This window comes from Anabrus simplex, chromosome 5 (assembly GCF_040414725.1).
Source record: "Anabrus simplex isolate iqAnaSimp1 chromosome 5, ASM4041472v1, whole genome shotgun sequence".
NCBI classification, from domain to species: Eukaryota; Metazoa; Arthropoda; class Insecta; order Orthoptera; family Tettigoniidae; genus Anabrus; species Anabrus simplex.
Genome location: NC_090269.1, coordinates 93,660,187 through 93,684,923, shown reverse-complemented (window position 1 = coordinate 93,684,923; position 24,737 = coordinate 93,660,187). Strand labels below are relative to the sequence as shown.

Sequence of the window (24,737 nt, the reverse complement as noted above, 5' to 3'; positions counted from 1 at the left end):
ATTTAGAAAGAAAATATAAAATAAAGAAACAAGGAAAGAAATAAAATTTCAAATTTTAGAATTTTAAATTCAGGTTTAAATTTTTTCTCTGTCCACCTGTTTATGCCCGCACCTTCTTACATCCCTCTAAACCATGGAAAATCCATAATAATAATAATAATAATAATAATAATAATAATAATAATAATAATAATAATAATAATAATAATAATAATAATAATCTGACATAACTCAAACTTTATACACTAACTTATGGTTTTCCACAGTTCTCTGAAAGTTATAGCTCTAATATATATAATTAGATGTAAAATTACCTGTGTTCACAATTTATTTATATCGTGTCAGAAGCATACATAAGTTTTAAATTAAATATGAGGAAAGAACATGAACATAAAACATAATATAAATTCTTCAGTGACGAAGAGCCACATTAAACTATGTGAGCCCAAAACCTTGCAACATCAAGTGTATTTGGCTTCGCTTTAACCAGGTCTTCTGTTGTGCAACTGAATGGGCATGAACTACATTGCAGCAAATGGGCTGTGGTCTGCTCTTCTCCACATACACACAAGGTACTACCCACTTCAAAACCCCATTTCTTCTGGTTGACCCTGCACCGCGTAACACCAGAGCACAGTCTATTCAGTGCTCTCCAATTCACCCAGTTTGTAACATGGCCAGGAGGGAATTCTTCTTTTGGGGTCATCCATTGACTGATACTCGTATGTTGACTCCTGGCATGCCATTCTTGAATTCTTGCTTGCTGTGCTGTTCCTGCAAGTCTTTTGGTTACTCTCAAGAAGCTTTTCCTAGACTTAAGGCGCTGGCGTGGTGGCTCATATCCAAACAAAGGGTGGGCTTCAGCTGTTAACGTCTTTCTCTTTTCTTTCTTGACTGCCACTTCACAGCGGATATCGGGAGGTGCTATCCCTGCAAGGCAATACGCTTTTTTCCAAAAGTGTAGGTCTCAAACATCCAGTAATAATGCGGCAGGTCTCGTTGAGTGCTACATCAACTGCTTTGGCATGCCAAGATTTGTACCACACCGGACATGCGTATTCAGCTGCAGAATAGCAGAGCAAAAGGGCAGATGTCATCACTGTGTTTGATTGTGCTCCCCAAGATGTTCCAGTTAACTTCCTCACAATATTGTTTCTAGCAGCCACTTTCTGCTTGATGTTCAAACACTGTTTTCTGTAGGTTAAGGCATGATCCAGATTAACTCCGAGGTACTTCGGGGTAGGACAGTGTTGTAATGCTATGCCTTGTCAAGTGACCTTCAAAGTTCGGGAAGCTTCTCTGTTGTTTAGATGGAAAACACAGGCTTGCGTCTTAGTTGGGTTTGGTGTTAGTTGATTCTTCTTGTAATAGCCAGCGAGAGTGTCTAGAGCTTTGGAGATAGTTTGTTCAATCATCTCAAAGTTATCCCTCTGAGAAGTGATGACACAATATAGATGAAACTATTCACACTGGTGGGAAGAGGCTGAACATTGGTGTAAATATTGAAAAGCATTGGTGCTAACACGCTTCTCTGAGGTAGTCCGTTCTTCTGTATCCTCCACCTGCTTCTTTTTCCCTGGAACTCAATGAAGAAACTTCGATTTTGAAGTAGGTTTCTATTGGCACAAATCAGATGAAAGTCCTTTGTCACACTATATACCTTTTCTAGGAGAATTCAGTGAACAGTATCATATGCTGTCGAGAGATCTATAAAGGCAGCTCCTGTGATTTTCCGGCTTTCAAAACCATCTTCAATATGTTGACTTAATTTTAACATCTGCAATGTGCAGTTTTTCCCTCTCCTGAAACCAGCTTGCTGTGGAATCAGAAGTGGCTCAATTTTATCAGTCAACCTATTGAGGATAAGTCTCTCCAGAATCTTAAAAATATGGCACTATAAGGAGATTAGTCTGTAGCTTCTAGGGTCATTTTTATCTTTGCCTGGGTTTAGAATGGCTATGACCCTAGCCTTCCTCCATATTTTAGGTATCATGGAAGACTGAGCGCAGTTGTTCATGAGTTCTATCAACCAGCACTTCGCAGTAGGACCAAAGTTCTTAATTTGTTCCATTCGAAGGTCATAAAGTCCTGGTGACTTCCCAGTCTTACACTTACTGAGAGCTAATTCCAGTTCAGTTAGTGTGAAATGCTTAGATAACTCATTGTTCTCATCTGGTTATCTGACTATAGGATTCTTCCCTATTTTCATGGAAAGTTTTGGTTTTCCATTAAGCAAAAGTTAGTGTGCTATTTGAGCTGCACTTACATTGGCATGTGTGTTAGCTTGAGTAGGATCATTGCTCAAGCATCTTAAAAGTCTCCAAGCTTCTTGACTGCTCCTACCCATATCGAATTCAGACATCAACTTCATCCACGTCTCCTTCTTTGCCTGGGAGATAGAGGAAAGAACACTTTGTACTGCTTGAATAGTTTGCTCACTAAATGGGTGTTCTTCGTGAAGCCTTTAGTAATCGTGCAGCAGAGCAGTTGTCCTCCAGCCTCTGGGAATTGATGCCTGTGAACAGAATTTCACAATATCAATGAATTTGTCGTAATCTTCGGGTATAGGAGAGACTTTTTTTATCCTCTCATCCAACATACTGGAAAACCTTTTCCAGTCAGCCTTTCGAACGTTATATCTCTGTCTGAACTGAACATCGTGCAGTCTTATGGATGAAGAAAGGTGACATATTTATTGGCCAGTGTTGTGTTCTTGGGATTGGTGAGCCCATTTCTTTAGAACATTGCTGCACAAAGCAGTTGCTCACAAAGAGAAGATCTGGGTTATACCCTCGGTGCCATCTTCCACTGTTGAAGGAGGAGGGAATCTTATTACAAGTAATAAATCTTATTGTCGTGAATAAGGGAAAGCTCCTGAGTTTCAGCCCATGAAATGACGATCTCTCCATTCTCATCTTCTTGAGCATATCCCCAGACGTGACTACAGCTGTTAAAGTCACCGATTACTATTGACTTTGTGTGTTTACCAAAATTTGCAGGTGGCGAGAAAGAGAACTTTTCATTTGGAGGCTTGTACACAGACGTAATGGTCATGTTGCTTAGCTCCACGGTGATTATTTCGATGTCATTATTTTCAGTATAATGAGTACTGCTGATCTGGAGACCTGGCTTTACAAATACACCACTGCCATATTTTGCATGTGGCCTTTCTGCAACTAAAATCATTCCTGAAATCTTTGGACGTTTTTGTTGTTCATCCCTATGCGTTTCCTGAATGCACAAGACGTCACATTTCTGATCTTGGCATAGTTTTTGTAAAAGTTCTTCTTTGGCAGCTGACAAGCCTTCAATATTTATGGATATTATTGTCATGGATGACTCTGAAAAGAGCCGTTTCTTAAAACATATTTTAAGATTGATTAGTTCTGCTTCTGGTGTGAGAGAATCAGCCATCTAGGATGAGTCCTAGTCCGTTACCCAGGAGACACCCAGATGTATAACAATATCACATGCAAATACACCCTACTGGGAGGTTTCTCTCGTGTCCCCCTCTGTTCACAATAAGTAGCCTACAGTATAAATCAAATAAGTTGCTTTATGCCACACTGGCACGCATAGGTCTTAATGGCGGTGATGGGATAGGAAATGGCTAGGAGATAGAAGGAAGGGGCCGTTGCTTTAAGGTACAGCATCAGCATTAGCCTGGTGTGAAAATGGGAAACCACAGAAAATATCTTAACTGCTGACTATGGTAGGATTCAAACATTACAAAAATTACAAAACAACATGTGGATTATGTCAACATTCGTATCTAATGAAAAAAATCGGTCATCAGTTTTTGTTTCTTAGATGATTGTTCATTTTTTCTAATTTTGGATAGTACCTTTCTCAAGAAAACAATATCTGAAAATGAAAATTCATCTTTATTTTCTATGTAAGAGATAAGTGTGTCTATAGAGACACTAGCTTGGCTGTGGGAAACTTTCGGAGTTTCCATTGCATCACTGTCGCACTCGATATCATTTGAATCTCCGTCTTCCTTACCAACCGTCAAATTCCGTACAATATCCTCCACACTTTCATGTCTGAAATCATAATCGTCCTTATCGACATCTAACCGCTCAATAATGTCACTTTCTTCTGCATCTTGGCATTTATCCAGGGTTTTCAGTAATGATATAATCGCAGCGAGACTACATTGCCCGTTCGAAATATCATCGTCACTGAAGCCGGTAAATGCTTGCTCTTCACCTAGAACAGATTTCCATGATCGTGCAAGCGTAGTAGCGGTAATTTTGTCCCATGACTTACTGACTGCATGAAGAGCATCCAACAAACTGAAGTCCTCCCAAAATGTTGGAATATCGATGCCTTTCTCAAGCAGTTGCTATAACAGAGTTGACATGTACTTCTTTTTTAAAGCAGCAATAACGCCTTGGTCCATAGGTTGGAGAATAGAAGTTACATTAGGGGGAAGGTATTTCACGTAAATATCACCTTCTTTAAGTTCACCTTCATGTGGATGAGAAGGCCTGTTGTCAATCAAGAGCACTGCTTTAATTGGCAGTGACTGCTTAATTAGGTAGGCCGTCATTTGTTTCACAAAATGATTGTGAAACCAGTCCTTAAATATCTGTGTCCATCCACGCTGCCTTTTGATGGTAGTACTGCAAAGGCACATTCTCTCGTTTAAAACAATGGGGTTTCTGGATTTCCTTATCGCTAATAATTTTAATTTATGATCACCACTTGCGTTAGCACATGGCATAATGGTTATTCTTTCCTTGCATGTTTTGTGGCCTGGGGCTTGCTGTTCTTGTTGCATCACTAATGTTCGAGACTGTAAACATTTCCAATACAACCCTGTTTCGTCTGCATTGTAAAGTTGTCTTAAGGTCAGGCTGTTCTTTTTCAATGAATGATTGAAATTCCTGTGAAAACTTTTCAGCAGCATCCGTGTCTGCGCTGAGACACTCTCCGTGAATAGCAATTTCTCGTATTCTGTAGCGTTTCTTAAACCGCGTAAGCCAGCCAGAAGATGCTTTAAAATCGCCTTCTAAGTCAAGAGCATCGTGAAAATGTTTTGCTTGCTCAGCACACATTGGGCCGGACACAAGAATACCTTCCGCTCGTTTTTGATTAAATCACTGTATCATGGCTTCGTCTAGATTTGCATAGTCCGATGTTCTCATTGATTTCCGGAACAATGAACGATCACAATTAGCAGAAAATTTGATGAGGGTTTCCTTTCGCTTCTTCGTGTCTCTCACTGTTGTTTCACCCACACCAAACTCGCAGGCTAACTTTGATGACGCCTCGCCTTTTTCCAGTCTTTCTATAATTTTCAGTTTTTCACTGATGGTTAACCTTTTATATTTCATTTTTCGACCACTCATATTGAAAACTCTTACTACTGACTTATTCGAAACTTCGAAAAGACTTCCGCACTCCGTTCACCCTTCCCAAGTACTGTACAGTAGCCTACAATACACTCGCTGCTGGCGCACCTACACTTCACTTGGCTTACAGTTCAGCGACCTTGGGCTGTGGGGAAAGGGAGGGTAAATTCCGAGTGCATTCCTCTTTCATTGTTTCTGCTTCCAAGATTATGGTAATCTGTGCTGTGCCATGCGCAGCAACGTGCTCGAATGTTTCCAAGTTTGCAGCATTCTGGCAGCAGTGTGCATATAGGCCTACAGCTACATTGTAGAGAAACGAAGTCCAGTCTCCTCAAATATCACTGATTTTGTCTCCACGCATCGCATTAAAATTCTTTTAAACTAGGCAGAGATCATTTTACTCAGTGTGATAATTAAGCAGGGAGCACATTGCATCCGTCCCACTCGGTTCAGTTCAGTTCAGTTTCCCGCGTATCCGTTCGCATCAGCTCGCCCGCCGCACATACCTTCTGTGTCGTTAGGAAGCTGTCAGTGAACCTGGCTTGGAATAGCGCCTGTAATAATGTTGAGCTCGTTGTCCAAAGACAGAGAAATTATAGACTGCGAAGGAGAAGGAGGAGAAGAAGAAGAAGAAGAAATGAAAGAGAAGATTTTGTATACATGAAATTCATTTAAAAAGGTAACACTGTGGTGAATATTACCTTCACTTTCTGGACTTGCTACTTGATGAGCACAACTTCTGTAAATATTTCAGAATATCAATCTCCAAGTTTTTGAGTTGCTAAGCGTTCTACCCCTAAAAAAATCAAATTTCAGAAAACCAATATCACCTGGTGGCAGTAACAGTGAAGTAACTATTGATTTCCTTTCATATTTTTATTTAACAATACTACGGTCAAAGTAATTAGAATTGTATAATACTATAAGCCAGTGTACCGCCTGTCATATTCCGTCACTAGAGTAGTTATTTTAGATTTAAATTCAATTTGTAGCAGAGGACTAAAATATCTCACTGTTTATTCCACGGTTTCATCAAACTTTTGGCTTTCCATCCACATTTGCACATTTGTCAGTTAAAAAATTGTCCTACTCATTGGACACAGAAATATTTGATCTCTTTCTTTGCATAGTAACCGTGGACGGAGTTGCTTTCTCTTTATCACTTCTTGCCGATTGACTTTATCTTCTCCTTCCCATATCATCATATCAGGATGTCTTTTTACGACTTTAGTCAGCAGTTCTTCTTTGATCATACTCATTGAACTCAAATAAAACACTTCACTGAAGGCTCACAAGGTGGGGTCTACCTTCCGTCTTCCGTCAACTTTATTCGTAAGGGAAAGCTCAACTGAACGGATACTGGGCGGAGAAACGCTGAAGCGTGCGGAAATGAAGCAGTGTGCGGATGGAGGTTTGGTTACACGTTATCACAATATCCAAGGTCAGCTGAACAGAACGGAACTGAAGCAGTGTGCTCCCTGCTTTAGTGGGTGTAAGAATTAATACTTTAGAAATTAACTCTCCGAGATCCGTGAATTAACCGCAAAGCAAATTATCCGCATGCGAATTATCGGGAGTGCACTGTACTTAGGCAATCATCTGTATTCCCGCATCCCTCAGCCCCGCCTTGATCTCCTTCCTTTTCACTTCCCTTCCTTCTTCTCTCCTCTCTTCCTCCCCGCACCTCCTTCTCAAGGCTTTATTAAAACCTCATCCACTCCACTCCTCATTCACGCTTCATATCCAGCTTCACTCAACATGTTGCAGCGTGAGGTGATTCCCATACAACATGTCATTTAATTATATTCTTCCCTCTAACATAACTCTTTCTGTCTTAGCTGTCATTTATCCAGGTCAACTGTACGGTCCGCATTGAACTGCGAAATCCAACCACCTTTAGTTACTATTATATATTTAGACCTCCATGCGCAAAAATCGTCATCTTTCAAGATTCTTAAAACAGAAGAGCCTTTCTAACATCATGCATCGTATTCATGTATACTGAATATATGAATATCTTGGGAGGACAGCTTGACTTCAGCTCAGTTGAACTTTGAGTAGAAAGCAGCTTATTTAAGGAGCCAGCCTTTATTGAACTTCTACGCACCATCCTTGACCAACATTTTAAGGATCTCTATCAGAAGCAACTTTTTAATGTAGTGCGGCGCACCGGCTTTTTATGAATCTCTATCAGTAGCAAATTTTTAATGTAGTGCAGCGCATCTCTTGAACCTTACCTTAATTCATACATGGTATGTCCATATCATTTTTATGCCATTGACACTGCACTGTGTCTTAAAATGCTTAAACTTTCAACAGAGTTTTATTTTATGAACCAGTCTTAACTTCAATTCTATGAGTTGCGCGTACAGTTTTTCAAGAACATTGTGTCTACATATTGTTTATTTTCAATATATTTGTGTGATTTGTTTTAAGGCTGATGATAATCTACAGTTAGGTCTAAACTAGTCCCTGAACGTAAATGTAATGTGAAACATTGTACAGTGTGTATTGAAAAGGTGGACCTTAATAATAAAATATTTAAATACTGTTGTAATGTCCAGTGTGCCGATCATGAGCCGCACGTGTGTTGTCTCACTCATCCATGATTGCGTACGATTCTTTCAGTGTGTCATGGCTCTATATGTCTCGCTGCAGCGGAAGTTCAGCTCCTCGCCAATATCCAGTGTGCCGATAATGAACCGCGTGTGTTGTGTCTCATCGATCCGTTATTGCGCCACTCAGCACTGTCTGCTGCGAGTCAGCTGAATTGTGTGCTGTGAGCTCGCTGTTCCTGTGAATTGGTTCACTCGGGCACTTGAATGAATCGATACACTGCTTTGAATCACACACTCGGTAGCCAACACTACTGTACATCATGTCATTATCAATTACATTCCCAGAAATGAAGTCTGTAATTTCACGTACAAACTCGAATGCTCTGTTTCTCACAGCAGTGTCATGAGTAGCATCCCGCCTAGTAATGAACCTTGTGATTTGTCATTTTATGGTACTCTTTGAATTGGCGCAGGAAATGCTTACTGGCTTTAAAATTATCAGTGTCCAGCAAGAATGCTGCTTCTTTTGCCCACATCTTTAAAAGTCAGTAGTAATTGCGTGTCCTGTGTTATGTACATTTCAGAATTTGGTCTACATTTGCTCGCGAATTTGAGTATTTGTGTGTTCAAGTGTCCCACCTCTCCCAAGCATATGATGTCTAGAATTTTCAGCCAGTTGCTGGAACGGTTTTGTTTGCAATCTTGACCCTTTCATAAATGCTTCGCATTGTTGTTTTTCAGAAACTGTTTATGGATACTTTTCTCTTTTTTTTTTTTTTTCTTTTTTTTTTCTTTAACCGGGAGTAGGGGATGATGGTGCATAAGAAGTAGAACCGATTGCCATGTTGTTTCCTGGAATCTGCATTGCAGATTTGCCAACTCCCCAGATTTAAACAGGAGACTCACAATTTTACATCCTTTTTGCCACGCTTATGATTGCCGAGACCGATCTCCCGATTTTTTTATTTTTTATTTTTTTTTATTTTTTGCTAGGGGCTTTACGTCGCACCGACACAGATAGGTCTTATGGCGACGATGGGATAGGAAAGGCCTAGGAGTTGGAAGGAAGCGGCCGTGGCCTTAATTAAGGTACAGCCCCAGCATTTGCCTGGTGTGAAAATGGGAAACCACGGAAAACCATCTTCAGGGCTGCCGATAGTGGGATTCAAACCTACTATCTCCCGGATGCAAGCGCACGGCCAACTCGCCCGGTAATCTCCCGATTTTGAGAACAGATGTAGTATTCTTGTATTGTTTAAAAATCACGTGATTTTATTTAGTGTATCAGTAAGTGGAGAGTATTACTCAGTGGGCATTGGTTGGGCAGATGATATGAGCTGAAATGTAATACCCAAGACGAAGCTTACCATCTGATCAATTTCCACTGCCAGGCAAAGTAGCTTTCTGAACTCAAGTTAACAGGTTCGATCCCGGCTCAGTCCGGTGATGTTTGAAGGTGTTTAAATAAACAGCCTTGTGTCAGTTGATCTAATGGCACGTAAAGGAACTGTGAGACAGCCTGGCTGAATAGCTCAGGCGATAGAGCACTGACTTCTGAACTCAAATTGGTGGATTCAATCCTGGCTCAGTCTGGTAGCGGTTGAAGGTACTGATATACTTCAGCCTCGTGTTGTTAGATGTACTGGCATGTAAAAGAACTCCAGTGGAACAAAATTCCAGCACCTCAGCATCTCCGGAAACCATAAAAGTACTTAGTGGAACATAAAGCCAGGAACATTAATTAAATCAGTTATTATGAAATAGTTATGCGTTAACTTTTTTCACTCTGTAGGGGCATCTGTTTATTGGAAAAACATCTTGATTTGCAGTCTTTATCCCCCTTGGGTGGGGGCGGTAAAACTAACACCCATAGTATCTCCTGTCTGTCGTAAGAGGTGACTAAAAGGTGCCCAACAAGCTTTTAAATTGAGAGTGTGGGTTGGCGACCATAGGGCCCTTAGCTGAGTCGTGGCATTGCTTCCACTTACTTGTGCAGGCTCCTCACTTTCATCTGTCCTCTCCGACCTCACCTGGTCAACTCTTGTTCATTTCCAACCTGATGGTATTAGGTCACAAGACCTAGGGAATCTTTCATTACCGAGTGAGTTGGTCATGCAGTTAGTAGCGTTCTGCAGCTTTCATTCGGGAGATGGTGGTTTCGAACCCCATTGTTATATCGTATTACAGTTATCATCAGAAAAGGCAATAGTTCTTTTCTCTAAGGTGAAACTTTTCAAGTAATGTTTTCACATAATCTGCAATAGTTTGTGCAGTCTCATTTGGCTTTGTTTGGAAGTCTGAGTTTAGACTTCATTTCCCCATTTTTTTCAAAGTACTGAATCAGGATGGGGGATTGCTATCGTCGGTAGCCACACCACAAAACAATATGATTTTCATTGTGCCCAACATGGTTTGCAATGTATAAGGAGACAACAATTCACAATTGCTTCCGAGTTCATGTGGGCACTTTTGATTTTCTTCACACTTTTAGAATCTAGGAATATTTTCTTCATAAGAACAGTAGTACAATCTGTTGACTTGTAGCTACTATGATGCTTCACATAGTGGAAAGGTAGCGTTCCTTCTGTTGCATAAATGCCATCGCTGGTTTCTGGTTGTACAAAGAAACTTGGTATTGCTGATGTCAAACTTTTTGTGTTTTGTATTTTGAACATGAGCTTCCAGATTCTGTGATCCTTTGTTTGCGACCAAAACAAATGCACCTGCATTACAAACGGTGCACTTGCCTTCATATTTATTTCATCCATTTCCAAAACATCCAGACTTTTTCTTCATTTTGTCTGTAAATTTGCATTTACGTTTAGGCATATTTACAAATACACTTCAGTACAAACTTTGAAAATTTAACAAGACTGCAAGTTTCAAAGCACAGTTCACAATAATTCAAGCAAAACACTCCGCCTCTGGAATCTAGAGCATTGGAAGAGCATCAAATGGAGTGACAAATCACGCTACTGCGCCCTGGAGGGGGTGTGATAAGCGTCATGCAATTATAATTAGTTATGGAGGAATATATATTTCATTTTCAGAAGCAAGAAGATCGTACTGTACATACAGTAAGAACAGGCCAGGCCGAGATGGTATGGTGAAACATGCCCAGAATATTGTCTCCATTGAGATTAACAAAAACAATGAACAGCAGAATTAGAATTCTCAGAAATCGTGACGAGGGGGAAAGAGAAAGGCACGAGTTGTTGACTAGTTGCGGAAGGTTTTCATAGCCCCGGGCAGTCTAGGTAGTGGAAAGAGCGCAGAGAGCCGGGTGCAAATTTCTGAGAAATGATGGCGGGGTATCTCCATGTAACTAGCGGGAGTTGAACGTGGGGTTGGCACTGGAAGAAAAAAATATGAGCCTTCCCGGTCACGTGGTTTAGGTGGACCAATGGAAAAATTACTTGACCAAAGCAAGGCGACAACTTCGTATTGTAAGAAGCACTAGCGAGGCTAACTCCGTGGATTAAACTGATAGAAGGAAGTGAATTATCAATTCAGAATAAAGTGGAATTTAGGAGCCTTACTATATCATAAAACTTATAAAAAGTTAATAATTGCGGGAGATTGCATGGTGTAATTCTGAGAATTCATGGACGCTATTCATTGATTGGCTGAAGGCAAAGGAAGCCACAAAAGAGCGTGAAATCCCGAGCCGGGATACGGCAGCTAAATTCGCGAATATATCCATTACCAGCGAACGATAATAGTTGAGAATTGGTATAGAGCCTTTGAGAACATAATTACATCATTGGATCACATATTTAAGCCACGGGCCGATCCGCAAAGTGTCGTATGAAGATATCGGGACTGCGCGTCCCAAGATGAACTCCGGTGAACTCGGAAGAGAGGGGATACAAGTATAAATATGAGGTCGTGGACAAGGACTGACAACTACTTCTGACAAAGTGTTCGGGCGGTCACCACGCCAGTGGTGCGTAACTACTTTTGACAAAGCGTTCGAGTGGTCACCACGCCAGGGGTGCGTGACAACTTCTGATATTTTGTTCGAGCCGTGATTACGCCAGAGGTGCGAGTGTGTACTTACTTGTGGAGTAGAGTTCGAAGTATTATATTGTTACATAGTACAGTGATTCATGACGTGATGTAGCTCATATTACAGTCTTGAGCAGTATACTAATATGAAGTGTTTCAAATAGACAGGACTCAGTAAAGCATAACTTACGGAGTGTGAGATTCTACCAACAGATTAGGAAGTGCGTTACATGAGAACGGTCACGAGTGTTTATGTCACCTAGTAAACAGTCGATTCTAAACTGATACCTGGTCAGCTACACGAACATGAGACGGGAAATTCAAGTGTGCGCACGGGCCGTTGTAAAGGGGATCCCGAGGTATCCCATGTTCCTAGTGTCCGGGAAAGGAATGAAGAATGTATATCTACATTAAGTGGGCTAGATACAAGGCCGAGAGTGTAAAATTTGTGAGTAGAATTTAGGGTGGAAATTATTCCAGAGTGCAACAGTTATTTTATTTGTTTTTATTCAAAATGTGTAAAGTTGAAAAGGGTCAAGGATTAATTCTTCAAGCTGGCATGAATACCAGTGGAATGCAGGGCTAAAGACTGGACGGGGCCTGTGCTTCTCGTCCGGTTTTAGCAGACTACAATGGCAGAGATGAGTAACCTTTTAAAATATTAGTAGATTGCTATCGTTAGGGAGAGGAAATCATATTATTTTATCATGGTAACTTGATTGTGAAATGAGCCGTTTCCGGCTCGTATAAATTCAAAGATAGATAGACAAAGGGACAAATTAATATGTACATGATTAGATCGAGCACTCATCATAATTTTGATTATTAAATAGAGTATAGTAAGGTTGAATTGTTCATTCAAGTGCTTGAGTTGTTTGATATGATATGGAGCACGTTTCACGTAAAGATAATGTTAATATTCATTTAGAAGTGCTTCCAAAGTGTTTTTCCGTTATCGGAACTTTTATAGATATTAAGGCATGTTGTTAAGATAATCCAGAGGTAGGATTGCCAAGTGATTTAAATTGTTGTGGGACGGAATGAAGTCCATTGATTTGTTTGTAAATATCGCGAAGTTTGCCAGTGGACAAAATAATAATAATAATCTGTACAAGTGTCGAAGTAGTACATTAAAATTTGGTAATGTGTAAAGGCGTGTTTCATAATAATCTTTGAGAATAAAGGCACGGGCCTAGTTGGATAGAATTATTGCAAATTAAAGTAATTTAAATGTGGAGATCACATGTGCCGTGAATAATTATAATTTGGGCAGTGAATCCGGTTTTAACACTAATTTTTGATTTAACGTTTTGGACTCCATAATAATCATAAATAAATTGTGGTAGAAACGAGATAGGCATTTTGATAATATGGTCACGCTATGTTTGAAGCCCAGAGTGATTTGAGCCAAAGGTTGAGATTTGGAGTTTTATGGGACAGAAATCCGGCCCGAAATGAAAGTGAATTGTACTGATGTTGATGAAGAAATAGATGGATCTTAAGGCCCACATAGAGGTTGTATTTATATACCGGTGTCTTGAGTGGCAGAATAGAGTCCACACACCGAGGGTTAATTAGTGAAAATGTCTTGAGTTCCAATGGACAAATGGACTTCAAAATGGAAAAGGAAGGAATAATTTAATACTTGCACAGATTGGAGGTATTTGCCCAACTGCGAGGTGTTATGGGATTTGAGAATTGTCTTAGGAGCATATGGTCTCCATGAATTAACGACAGTACGAAAATAAGGTTGCGGGTTCGAACACTATTATGTCCCGACCGATGTGAATTCGGATCTTGGTGATTTCTGTTTGGGAGAGAACGTATGTGGCTAAATTATAAAGATGGGGAATAAAAATAAAGATTCTCGAAAGAATAATACTACTATTAATAATAATAATAATAATAATAATAATAATAATAATAATAATAATAATAATAATAATAATAATAATATTCCAAGTAAATCATATCTGGATTGATTAGTGCCAAAATAAATCGAAATTGTAAAAGGGGTTATGCATTAAACATATTAACAGTGGACTACCGTGTAACAGGCGAAATTAATTAAAATTAATAATAATAATAATAAATATATATAAAAAAACTTATTTTTTTGAAGAAGAATTTACTTTTTTTAAATATTTTGGACATAATGATATTGAGAGTTGAAATGAAAAATTTGAGATTTTTAAATAATAATAATAACAATGAGAATATTTGAAGAAGGAGAAGAAGAATAATCAAAGAAGCTACCTACTTTTATTTATTTCAGATGAAAATAAAAATCACGAAAAGTTGAAATATTATTCCGAGGATGATTACGGGTTACGATAATCATGATCTCCACAAATAATAATAATAATAATAATAATAATAATAATAATAATAATAATAATAATAATATTTAATAAAATATTTTTTTATTTTATTTATTTTTCTTATTATTTTGGATGATGATGGATGATACTAGGGAAGTCAGCTGGCGAATTAACGTAATAATGTCAATTGGTTGTAAATAATAAGTTAAGTTAATATGTGTAAAATGAAGGCAAATCCCTACATCTGGACCATTAGGTTAGAGTTCCTTTGTCGTATTCCTTCAACTAACGATTAGCATATCTTGGTTAGGAACCCGGGGAGAGTTTGTAGTTTCCCGGGTTGGTCTCATCTCAATCAAAGTGGAGGCGATAACATGGTCCATGTGATCACGCCTACTTAGCCAACAGGTAATTGGTCCATGATCAAATATGGTCATGGTGTTAACGAAGGTAAATCTGATACCTTCAGATATCAACGGTTCTACCACACAAATGGAAGGGTGGTCAAAAGTGATAAATATTATGTAATCATTTTTCAGGAATAATTTGCCAAATTACCGGCAAATCAAGGGTCAACAGATTTTGTTGTGTGTAAAAATTATTTTGTTTACTTAAATAAAATGCTCCTTTAGCATTTGCAAGGAAACAGTTCCAGGTTCTTGTTCTTGTAGAACAGTAAACCCTTAGTGACCGTTTAAATATCCGTCCCCATCCCTAGGATGGAGCCTTCATAATTTCCCTTTGATCTGAATATATATATATATAATTTGTGTGTTTTATGATGAGTCTTAAAGATAAAGATTAGAATGTCCCGTTCAACCCTGTAGTACTGATTGGATGGCGCCCTTACATTTAGTTTGAGATCTTATATCTCAAAATATTTTTTTATTGAGTATTAGTTGCGATGGATTCGGACCGTAACACTCCCTGAGATAAATGCTGGTCGGGACTCAGGCTTTGAGCGGGTACACTACAGACTGTGGGAGTCCAGTGGACATGTGTGGAGGTAGTGAATAGCAAGTGACTATTACTTACTGGAGTGCATCATTCCCACTCTGAATTTTGGCTGAGAAGGCATTATCATGTGGGCCTGCTTTTCATGGTTTGGTCTTGGTCCTCTGGTTTTAGTTTCTCAAACCATGAATGACTAAATCTAGCAGGCAGTATTAGACAATTCTATGCTACCAACTTGTGTTAACAATTGGGAACTGGCCCTTTTCTTTTTCAACATGGCAATGCACCCGTTCGTAGAAGGAAGGACATAACCGAGTGGTTTGTCAAAATGGGGATGAATGAAATCAAATGACTGGTGCAAAGCCCTGATCTAAACCAAATTGAGCATCTCTGGGATGAGTTACAGCACTGGTTAACAGCCAGACCAGATTGCCGCCTCAAAACGGCTTCAGAACTTTTTGTCATGTCGCAGGAGGAATAGAAGAAAATACCTGGAGACATCTACCAAAACTTAGAGGAAACTCTTCGTGCAAGGGTAGGGACTGTGATAGTGGTGAATGCAGACACCATAACAGCTCCCTATTGGTGTCCGGTCATAAATGGCAGTGTAATGTACCTTGATAATTTTGTTGTAATCCTTCTTGTTCCCCTATTTATAGATGTAAATGAAATTACTATTTTCATCCAATCAGGAGGTTCCTTACTCACATTCCATGCTAATCCTAATGTAAATACCATTTCATTCCACTATATTTTGCCATTTCAATTATTTTATTTATTCTTTGTTTTATGAAACTGTAACCTAGTTTATTCTATCCTCTCCTCTTCCCCAGAATTTCATTTTCTTAAATAAAAGTTAACCCCGTGATGATGAAAAGTACTTCATTTTCCAGTATATAAATTTTGCCTTGTTTAAAGACTTCTTCATTCCACTAATCTTTTGATAAACACCATAGTAGTTAAATGTTAAAACAGCATATACATTAGCATAGTTCACTCATATAAGCAGTGTATGTTCTAATTAAAATCCTTAAATAAAATTAAAATTGAATTTACAATGAGCAGCTATTCCAATTAGAAGTCATAAAATCAAAACGAAAATAGAAATTAAACTTTTAAAATGGGAAACTGTAGGACTGTAACATACCTTACGCCCTTTAGTTTCTCAGTTCAGAATAACCTTTACGGTAAACTCTCGATTCAATGGACTTGGTATTTAATGGACATAATTGGCCAAAAAATACAGATAATGAAATTTTTAAAAATTAAGTATTGAATGAAAACAAACCAGAATATGATTGAAACCCCTGATTTTAGCAACATTATGAAGCAGGTTAGTGACAGTTACAATGAGAATGACATTGAACGTAGGTTAGACATTGACAAAGGTAACCCAGGCTACCAAATTCAAAGCCAGGAGGAGATGTTAGTGGTTAGATAACATATGGACAGGTGCCTCATCCTATCAAGTGGTGATTGCTTATCACCAAACATTTTTATGAACATTTCCAGGAATTTTGATAAATAATTATCGAGAAACAGTATGCAAGTGGAAAACAACTGAAACTTCAAACTTTATCAGGTTGAATGTACTGTAAAATGGTATGTACAGTCTATAAAATTGTTTCCATTAAATTATATTAATACACTGAAAGTCTTTTATTGTCTTAAAGATTTGCAATTTGATGAACATCCGATTTTACAGACAAACCTTAGCCCCTAATAATCTGTTAAATTGAGTGATTTGTGTATTGACATTATACGGAAGTATTTTATGTGGTTTTGTCAAAAATGTATTGTTGGAGGCTGTGATAGTCATTTTGTTGCCATCAGTGTTCTCTGTTTGTGACTTCAACAGAAACTCTTGTAAATTATTTTGAGAGTATATCTGAATTTGTGTTTAAAGGGAGGCTATATGGCAGCCAAGAAGGCCAAACTGGAGGAGCAATTCCTAGTAAAGGCAAAAGAAACCAATGAGACTTCTTCTGGAATATTCCAAGGAGTGGCTATATTTGTTAATGGATATACAGGTGAGCTTATGATTTAGATTACACCTTTTCACTTACATTTTCCTAAAGGCCACTTACATCTGTGTATATAAAATCAGCTTCTGTCTGTACATTTTGAATATTAACCTGACACTTGGTTTTTGCATCTGTCTCTTGGCACAGGCCAAAGCAAAATGTAGCTTCCACCGATGTTCCAGTCTCATTAATGGCTGTAACAGTTTGGAAGTTGCTGAGGTATTGCTGGTTCTGAGTAATGACTAGAGACGGTAATTTGCCTATTTGCCTATTTTATTCCTGTGCTCAGAAACGTAGGCTTTTGAGATATAAATCTGTTCCAGGTTCCTTTAAGCTAGATTTAATTGGTATTATTATGCCTATAAATGCCTATTTCAGGGGTTTGTGCCTATTTGGAGTATAATTGCCTATTTGATGCCTATTTGATGCCTTTTTAATCTATTTTAAAGAAGCCGGTTTCCTTCCAGTGCGTTATACTGTAACTGATGCGCTCGACAGTATTATCTTCTCATTTCTCAAGATCTGTTTACACCATGAACAAAAATGGGAATTCTTGGAAATCACCAGAAATAGTTCTTGGGAAATTTCCGTCAGGAGAAACAAGGAACAATTTGACCTTGAAGCCTTCAACCCCTCCAACATTCTAAGACATATGGGAGAACCAATCAACGTCGAACCCTTATATCTCCTTCTCGATGTGAATTGTTTTACGCGTACGCTTTATCTTCAAAACGTGTTGCGATTTATTGTGAAGAAGAAGGGCGTCTGTGGCAATACCCGAAGAAAAATCATCGGGCGAGTTGGATGTGCGCTTAGAGGTGCGCAGCTGTGAGCTTGCATCTGGGAGATAGTGGGTTCGAGCCCCACTGTCGGCAGCCCTGAAGACGGTTTTCTGTGGTTTCCCATTTTCACACCAACACAGATAGGTCTTATGGCGACGATGGGATAGGAAAGGTCTAGGAGTTGGAAGGAAGCGGTCGTGGCCTTAATTAAGGTACAGCCCCAGCATTTGCCTGGTGTGAAAATGGGAAACCACGGAAAACCATCTTTATGGCTGCCAACAGTGGGATTCGAACCCACTATCTCCTGGATGCAAGCTCACAGCTGCGCGCCCCTAACCGCACGGCCAACTTGCCCAGTGATGTGGGAATCGAACCTACCTCTACTGAGTTGACCTCCCAAGGCTTAGTGGACCCCGTTCCAGCCCTCGTGCCACTTTTCAAATTTCGTGGCAGAGCTGGGAATCGAACCTGAGCCTACGTTGGTGGCGGCTAATCACGCTAACTACTACACCACAGAAGTGGACTACAACTGAATTGTAATTTTTAAAAATTGTGAGAAACTTTCACCAGCGCTATGTGTAGATTCTAGTAAACTCTATTACCCTTCCGCTATGCCTTCACGAAACATAGGGTGAAGATCGAATGTGGTGCAGCTAGGACGATATCACAGAGGCTAGACTTACAAGATGGCATGGCTTGGACGATGTCACAGCGTGTTTAACAAGGCTACAAAGACTATCTTTACAAGAACAGGCCAGTGGAAAGACCGTTGGTTTGAATTGGTGAGGTCCGGTTTGTAGCCATTGTGCTGAGGGGGTAAAGGCAAGCAAAGAGAGTCTGGGATGCGTAAGCTCTAGCATCCCATCTAGAGTTTTGCTAAATTGCGACAAAAAGTAAGTTTATGGGCGCATGCCACGACACGGTTTTCTAATTTTCTACGAGGGTGGCAGCCTTGTGGACACACATGATGCAGGATCTATTGCAGGCAACAGAAAATTGTCTTCATGACAGCTGATCCAGGTGACCAAACCAGGCAAATAGCAACATATAAAATGTTCACAAATCTGAGATTTATAGTGCCCCCGTTTTAATTTTTCTATATAAGTAAGAATACTGCTGGAGGCAGCTTGGTGAGTTTCTGGCAAGCATGTAGGAAGGATCTCTCCTCTACGCTACTCAGGTATCGTTTCGCGTCATGTTCATGATCTTTTTCACCCGGTGAACTCAACAGGAAACTGCCAGATTATAACTGAACATTTTGAGGACATATTTCCATGTAAATTAAGAATTCTCTTGTTCCTACTTTAAAGTTTTATTTTTCTAGAAATATCACCTCTAATAGAATGTGGGATGTGGGCCGAGTAGGATGATGTGTGTGAGGATGGGACGGCTGAAAATAAAGCTGGACGATTTGACACTTGGATTTGTTAGGAGGGGTATACATGACTTCTGTCTCAACGACATGTTCCCTACAATTCAAAATCTCCATCAGAAACTCATCGAGACTGACTGATTTTCCAGAAGTCAAGAAAAGCTCTTTCAAATGTCGTGAATATCTTAAGATTTTCATTACGAAAACTGAACAAAAAGCCAGTTTTGATGGAGTCAGTGACAGTTGCTGCATCACAGTATACAAATTTAAGGAAACAGAGCACCCTGGCAAGAAAATGTTACAGACACTCTCAACAACAGTTTTGAGAACTACAACCAGTACAGAGGTCACATACAGGAAATTTGGGGATGGCAAGGAGGTTTCGAGACATCTCTTGGAGCAGGAAAATCCATAATCCTCCATATCGAAAGTGAAGAAGCAGAACTTTATTTTCTCAGGAAGAAAAACACCAGCAACTACTACAACAACGAAGTGAACTCTTTACATTATCAAGAATGGTTAGAAAAAGTTTTGACTCTTTTATTTGCAAAGTCTGCTATTGTGATTTGATCAGGCACCATATCATAGAGTGGTTGATCCTGACACAAAAACCCCTTTGATTTCTGGGAGGAAAAATCAAATCATTACGTTGATCACAGGTAGAGGCATTGAACTTCCTCCAGGAATCCAGAATTTTTAAAATATATCTAATGCAGAGCTCATTGTTCATGCCAAGCCGCACTTCAGGACAGCTGAAAAGAAAAACTAGCATATCATCAAGCGTGTTCGTCCTGACGTCAAACTTATGTGGCTGCTGGTTGCTCATTGTGAGCTGAATCACAGAGAGTTAATATGGGCGTATGTAAAACATAAAATAGCCAAAGTGCATATGTCTAACGAGGCTGAGAGAGGAAGGTCAGTAGAGGTGATGCGGGATCTGTGCTGAGAAGCCTTGAGGTCTGTTACGCCCGAGCTATGGAAAAAATGCATTGGACACTCCATTAAAATGGAAAAACATTATTGGGAGAAAGATGCGCTCATGGAAGACGTCCCTACAATTGATCTTGTTTTAATAAATTTAAAAGACAGTTCATCTGATTCATCAGACAGTGATTATGCTGATGACTGAAAAAGGAGCATTGTAAATCTTTCAAACATTTGATTTCATAATTTATTTTTCAAGTTCAAACTCTGTAAATAGGCAGTGAAAACCGTGTAAATACTGTGTTATACTAAAATGATAACAGCTTTTCAGCTGGCACACCAGTTTTAAACCTGCCATTGGTGATCCAAAGCCCTCATGAGAAAAGGTGATGGGAAATTATATTTTCTTACAAAAATTAGTATAAACATGGTTTTTGACCTTTACCGTATTGAATTATATAAATATACCACGGGTGATGGTTTGGTCCCCCTGTCAGTATAATTATCAAGTTCCTAATTTTATACAATTATTTCACTCGTATATGTTTCGGGAGACGCAACTCCCTTCATCAGCTATTTCTACCTCGTAAAGCAAGATTCCCCATATCTTAAGATCTAACATCATTCAGCGATACATAAAACATCATCAATATATAACCTTATTTTTAACACACACACACACACACAATAAACATTTCTTGATAATGTTCGTTATGTAATAGAACACTTTAAAATACGTATTGAAATGTCAGCTGGTTTCCTTCGAAAAAATCGGGCAAAGATAAAATGTTGTAGATCACTTTAAGTGTATTAAAAAGTCAACTGAGCTTCAGTGGAATAACCTTTCCTAAACCCAAACTGCCTTCTGTCAAACCAGTTATTAATTTCACAAAGATGTCTAATATAATTAGAAAGAAGGCGTTCCCAAAGCTTACATGCAATGCATGTCAAACTGACTAGACTGATAATGCATTTTTATCATCTCAAATAAGTCCAGGCAAAGTAGCTATATTCATCATGTTCATATTTGCGTAAGGAACTCAAGGAGTGATATGAAATGTTTCTTTATGCCTATGTAACTCTTTCACTGGAAGGAACTTTAGTTTATATTTTTTTCAAAATTATCCTTCCTAAAATTAGGGTGCGGGGATTATTCGCGGTAAATAAAGTATAGAATTTGAAAAAGAAAATGTATTAGTCTTCAAAAACACAATATTGCATTGTTATTATTTTATTAAGATTTCTTGTTTACATAGATATTTTTAACGGGACTGTACCTTTTGATTCAAATTCTTATAATTTTGTTAATTACCACCTATTCAATACGGGCCGATGACCTTCGATGTTAGGCCCCTTAAAACAACAAGCACCTATTCAATACAATAAAAACGTAATAAAAACTTACATGTTTATTAAGTTGTTGATATGGTACATGTTTTGCTCCTTTTTCATAAGCATCATCAGCCAATTATTATTTACTTAAGGTTATATAAAATCATGAATCTATTCTATTGTATTAAGATTATGCTTGTAAACCTGATTGACAAATCTTATAATATTTTACAAGTCATATAACAATAAAATTATGTCTTTAAGTTAAAACATATTTGTCTAAAATCTATCTAACATTTTATTGATGAAACTCATCAGGTGAACATCCTTTAAAATTATTTTATAAAACCTTTTGAGATCTGGCTAAGTGTATTGAATCAATGTTGCTTGACTTGTATGATTGTCGTTGAAACTTCGTTAACTATGTTAACAATTTTCTACAGTTGATAATTGCCTATGTTATGAACATTTAACTTGTTCTCGATGTTGCTGGAGTAATATTTGTACAAAATGTATTGGCATTAATTTTATGTTGTCAATACGAGAATATTGTTCATGAACAAACTTGTTGGTGAATAAACACTTTCTAATGTGATGTAGAATTTCAATTGTTCTAGTATGTTCCAAATTGGGCTTGTTGGTATATCTGTAATGAAAGATAATAAATATATGTTTATGGTTTTGATTATAATTCTGTATAAACTTCTTAGCGAAAAAATTGTCACTTTTCTTTCTGCTGCGTAATTGTCTAGTGTTACTCCTAGCCTCTTGAGAACTACTTGTTGTTCTGTTTGCACTCCTTGTATTATATGAATGAGTGTGGATGAGTTTACGTTTTGGCGGGGAGTGGGAAGGGGAAGTGAAGGTAGGCGGTGCATTGATGACTGCAATGGATTGTGGAGGGGACTGCCTAGGAGAAGTAAGGGGAGGAGTTGAGTATGTTTGCGTCAATAAGCTATTAACTTTTGTCGGATTAAAATGTTTATAGAATTTATTTATATCAGATTTAAGCATTTGTATTAGTTCCGGTAATTGTACTAAGATGGGGTTCTTTGTTTCAATTTCATCATTTAGGTTTTTATTTTTGTTGTATTGCTGATCTAAATGAATGTATATGTTTTCTAATTCCATCATTTTTTTTCCCTTTTTTCTACTCTTCTTACAATTCTTAAATCCCTTTCAATAGTTGTAAAACTGTGTCCAGTTTCTAGCATGTGTGCTTCCATTGCAGAATGTTCCTTTTGTTTGGCTGCATTTACATGTTCGAGATATCTTATCATAAAGCTTCGGCCAGTTTGGCCAACATACGAAAAATTGCATTCTGCACACGTAAGCAAATATATTCCAGATCCTTGATATTGATTACTATTTATATTAACTTTATTGTGGTTGAAGAAAATATTTCGGTTCGTGTTCTGGGTTTTGAAGGCAATGTTAATATTTTGTTTTTTGGTGGTATTAGTGACTTGGAATATAGCTGGGTTAGTAAATGTAAAAGTTGCAAATTTAGATTTCTTATTTTTATCTGGTGTGAGACTTGTGGCCAATTTTATTTTCACCTTATTAATGATCTTGTTAACCATCTCTATTTTATAACCGTTATTGAGTGCCAGGTCCTTTATGAAATTAAGTTCTTTCTTTTAACTCTTACTTGTTAGTGGAATTTTTAGGGCTCTATAAACCAAACTCAAAAATGCCTCCTATTTATGAGAATTGGGGTGGAGTGACTCATTTTAAATCATTATTGGAGTAAACGTCGGTTTTCTATAAATCTGGAAATCAAATTTATTTCCTGTTCTCTTTACATTTATATCTAGGAAACGTAGCGAATTGTTACTTTTGTCTTCTTTAGTGAATTTTATATTACTGTCTAATTTATTTTAAAAATCCAAAATATTATCACTATTATTCAGTTTACTGTCTATTATAACAAACGTGTCATCCATGTATCTCAGCCAAAGGTTTAGTCCTCCTATGTTATTCAAAATGTTAACATGTTCTAAATGATCCATATAAATGTTAGCTAGTATACCTGATGCAGGGTCACTCATTCCCAAGCACATTTGATGATATATATTTTGATTAAATGTGAAGTAATTATTATTTAAAACTAATCTCAATACATTTATGAATTCTTCTATTTCACACCTACTTAATTTGCTGTGATTGAATAAATTAAGTTTGATTATATTAATGGTTTCATTAATCGGTATGCAAGGGTACATGTTAGTTATATCATATGAACACATTTTATGATGCGGTTGCAGTTTGAATTTATTAAGCTTATCACAGAATTCTATTGAGTTACTGATTGTAGAATTATTGTAAAATTTATAGTGCTTTTTTAAAAAGTAATGTATAAATTTAGAAGTCTTATACGTTGGGCTATTCATGCTGTTGATTATAGATCACATGGGTATATTAGCTTTATGGACTTTGGGCATGGCTCTGGCTGTTGGTATCTTGGGATTCATATTTATCAGTTTCTGACACTCTAGTTCATTAAAGAGGAAAGACAAATTTTTAAGCAATTTCTTTAGATTCCGTTGAATTTTGACTGTAATATCTTTCTGTATTATCAAATAGACTCCTTCGAAAAAAATTCTTCTGTTTTCTTAATGTAAACTTGCTTATTCAAAATAACTGTAGTTTCCCCTTTATCAACTTCGGTTACTATTGTCACTTTCGTTGATTTTAGTCTTTAATTCTTTGATTTGTTTATTGAGGACGGGATTTAAGTTATTATTTATTTCTTTTGCTAAAGTTGGAAGTTTCTTTTTAACTTCGAATCTTGTATGATTTTGTGATTCTAAAGGCAATTTCCCTATATTAGATTCTACTTCAGCTATAGTGGTTATTACGTCTTCTATTTGATGATTGTTAGGCTAATTAAATTTTGATCCTTTATTCAGTAATAAGATGTACAATATTATAGGTTAGGATCCACCTTTCAATACTCCGTAATAAGATGGTAAAAAGTAGTTACAACCTGTTTAATGGGACCGGTTTCAACACATTTTAAGTGTCATCATCAGCCAATTTGCGAAGATCTTAAAACAACTAGCACATTGAATACAGGCAAAAAATTAACATTGTATCATA

At 37.8% G+C, this 24,737-nt stretch overlaps 1 protein-coding gene across 2 annotated transcripts in view; it reads left to right on the top strand.

Moving 5' to 3' along the window:
* The window catches only part of Rev1 (Rev1 DNA directed polymerase), a 196,563-nt gene that overhangs the window by 14,522 nt on the left and 157,304 nt on the right, over window positions 1-24,737 (top strand). The window contains exons 1-2 of one of the 2 annotated variants that reach the window (XM_068227734.1): window positions 17,189-17,231; window positions 22,867-22,964. In XM_068227734.1, the coding sequence (XP_068083835.1) occupies window positions 22,868-22,964 (97 nt within the window). In that variant the 5' untranslated portion in view covers window positions 17,189-17,231; window position 22,867. Of the gene's footprint in view, window positions 1-17,107; window positions 17,232-22,866; window positions 22,965-24,737 lie in introns of those variants that run through there. The other variant, XM_067148274.2, reaches the window with a different exon arrangement.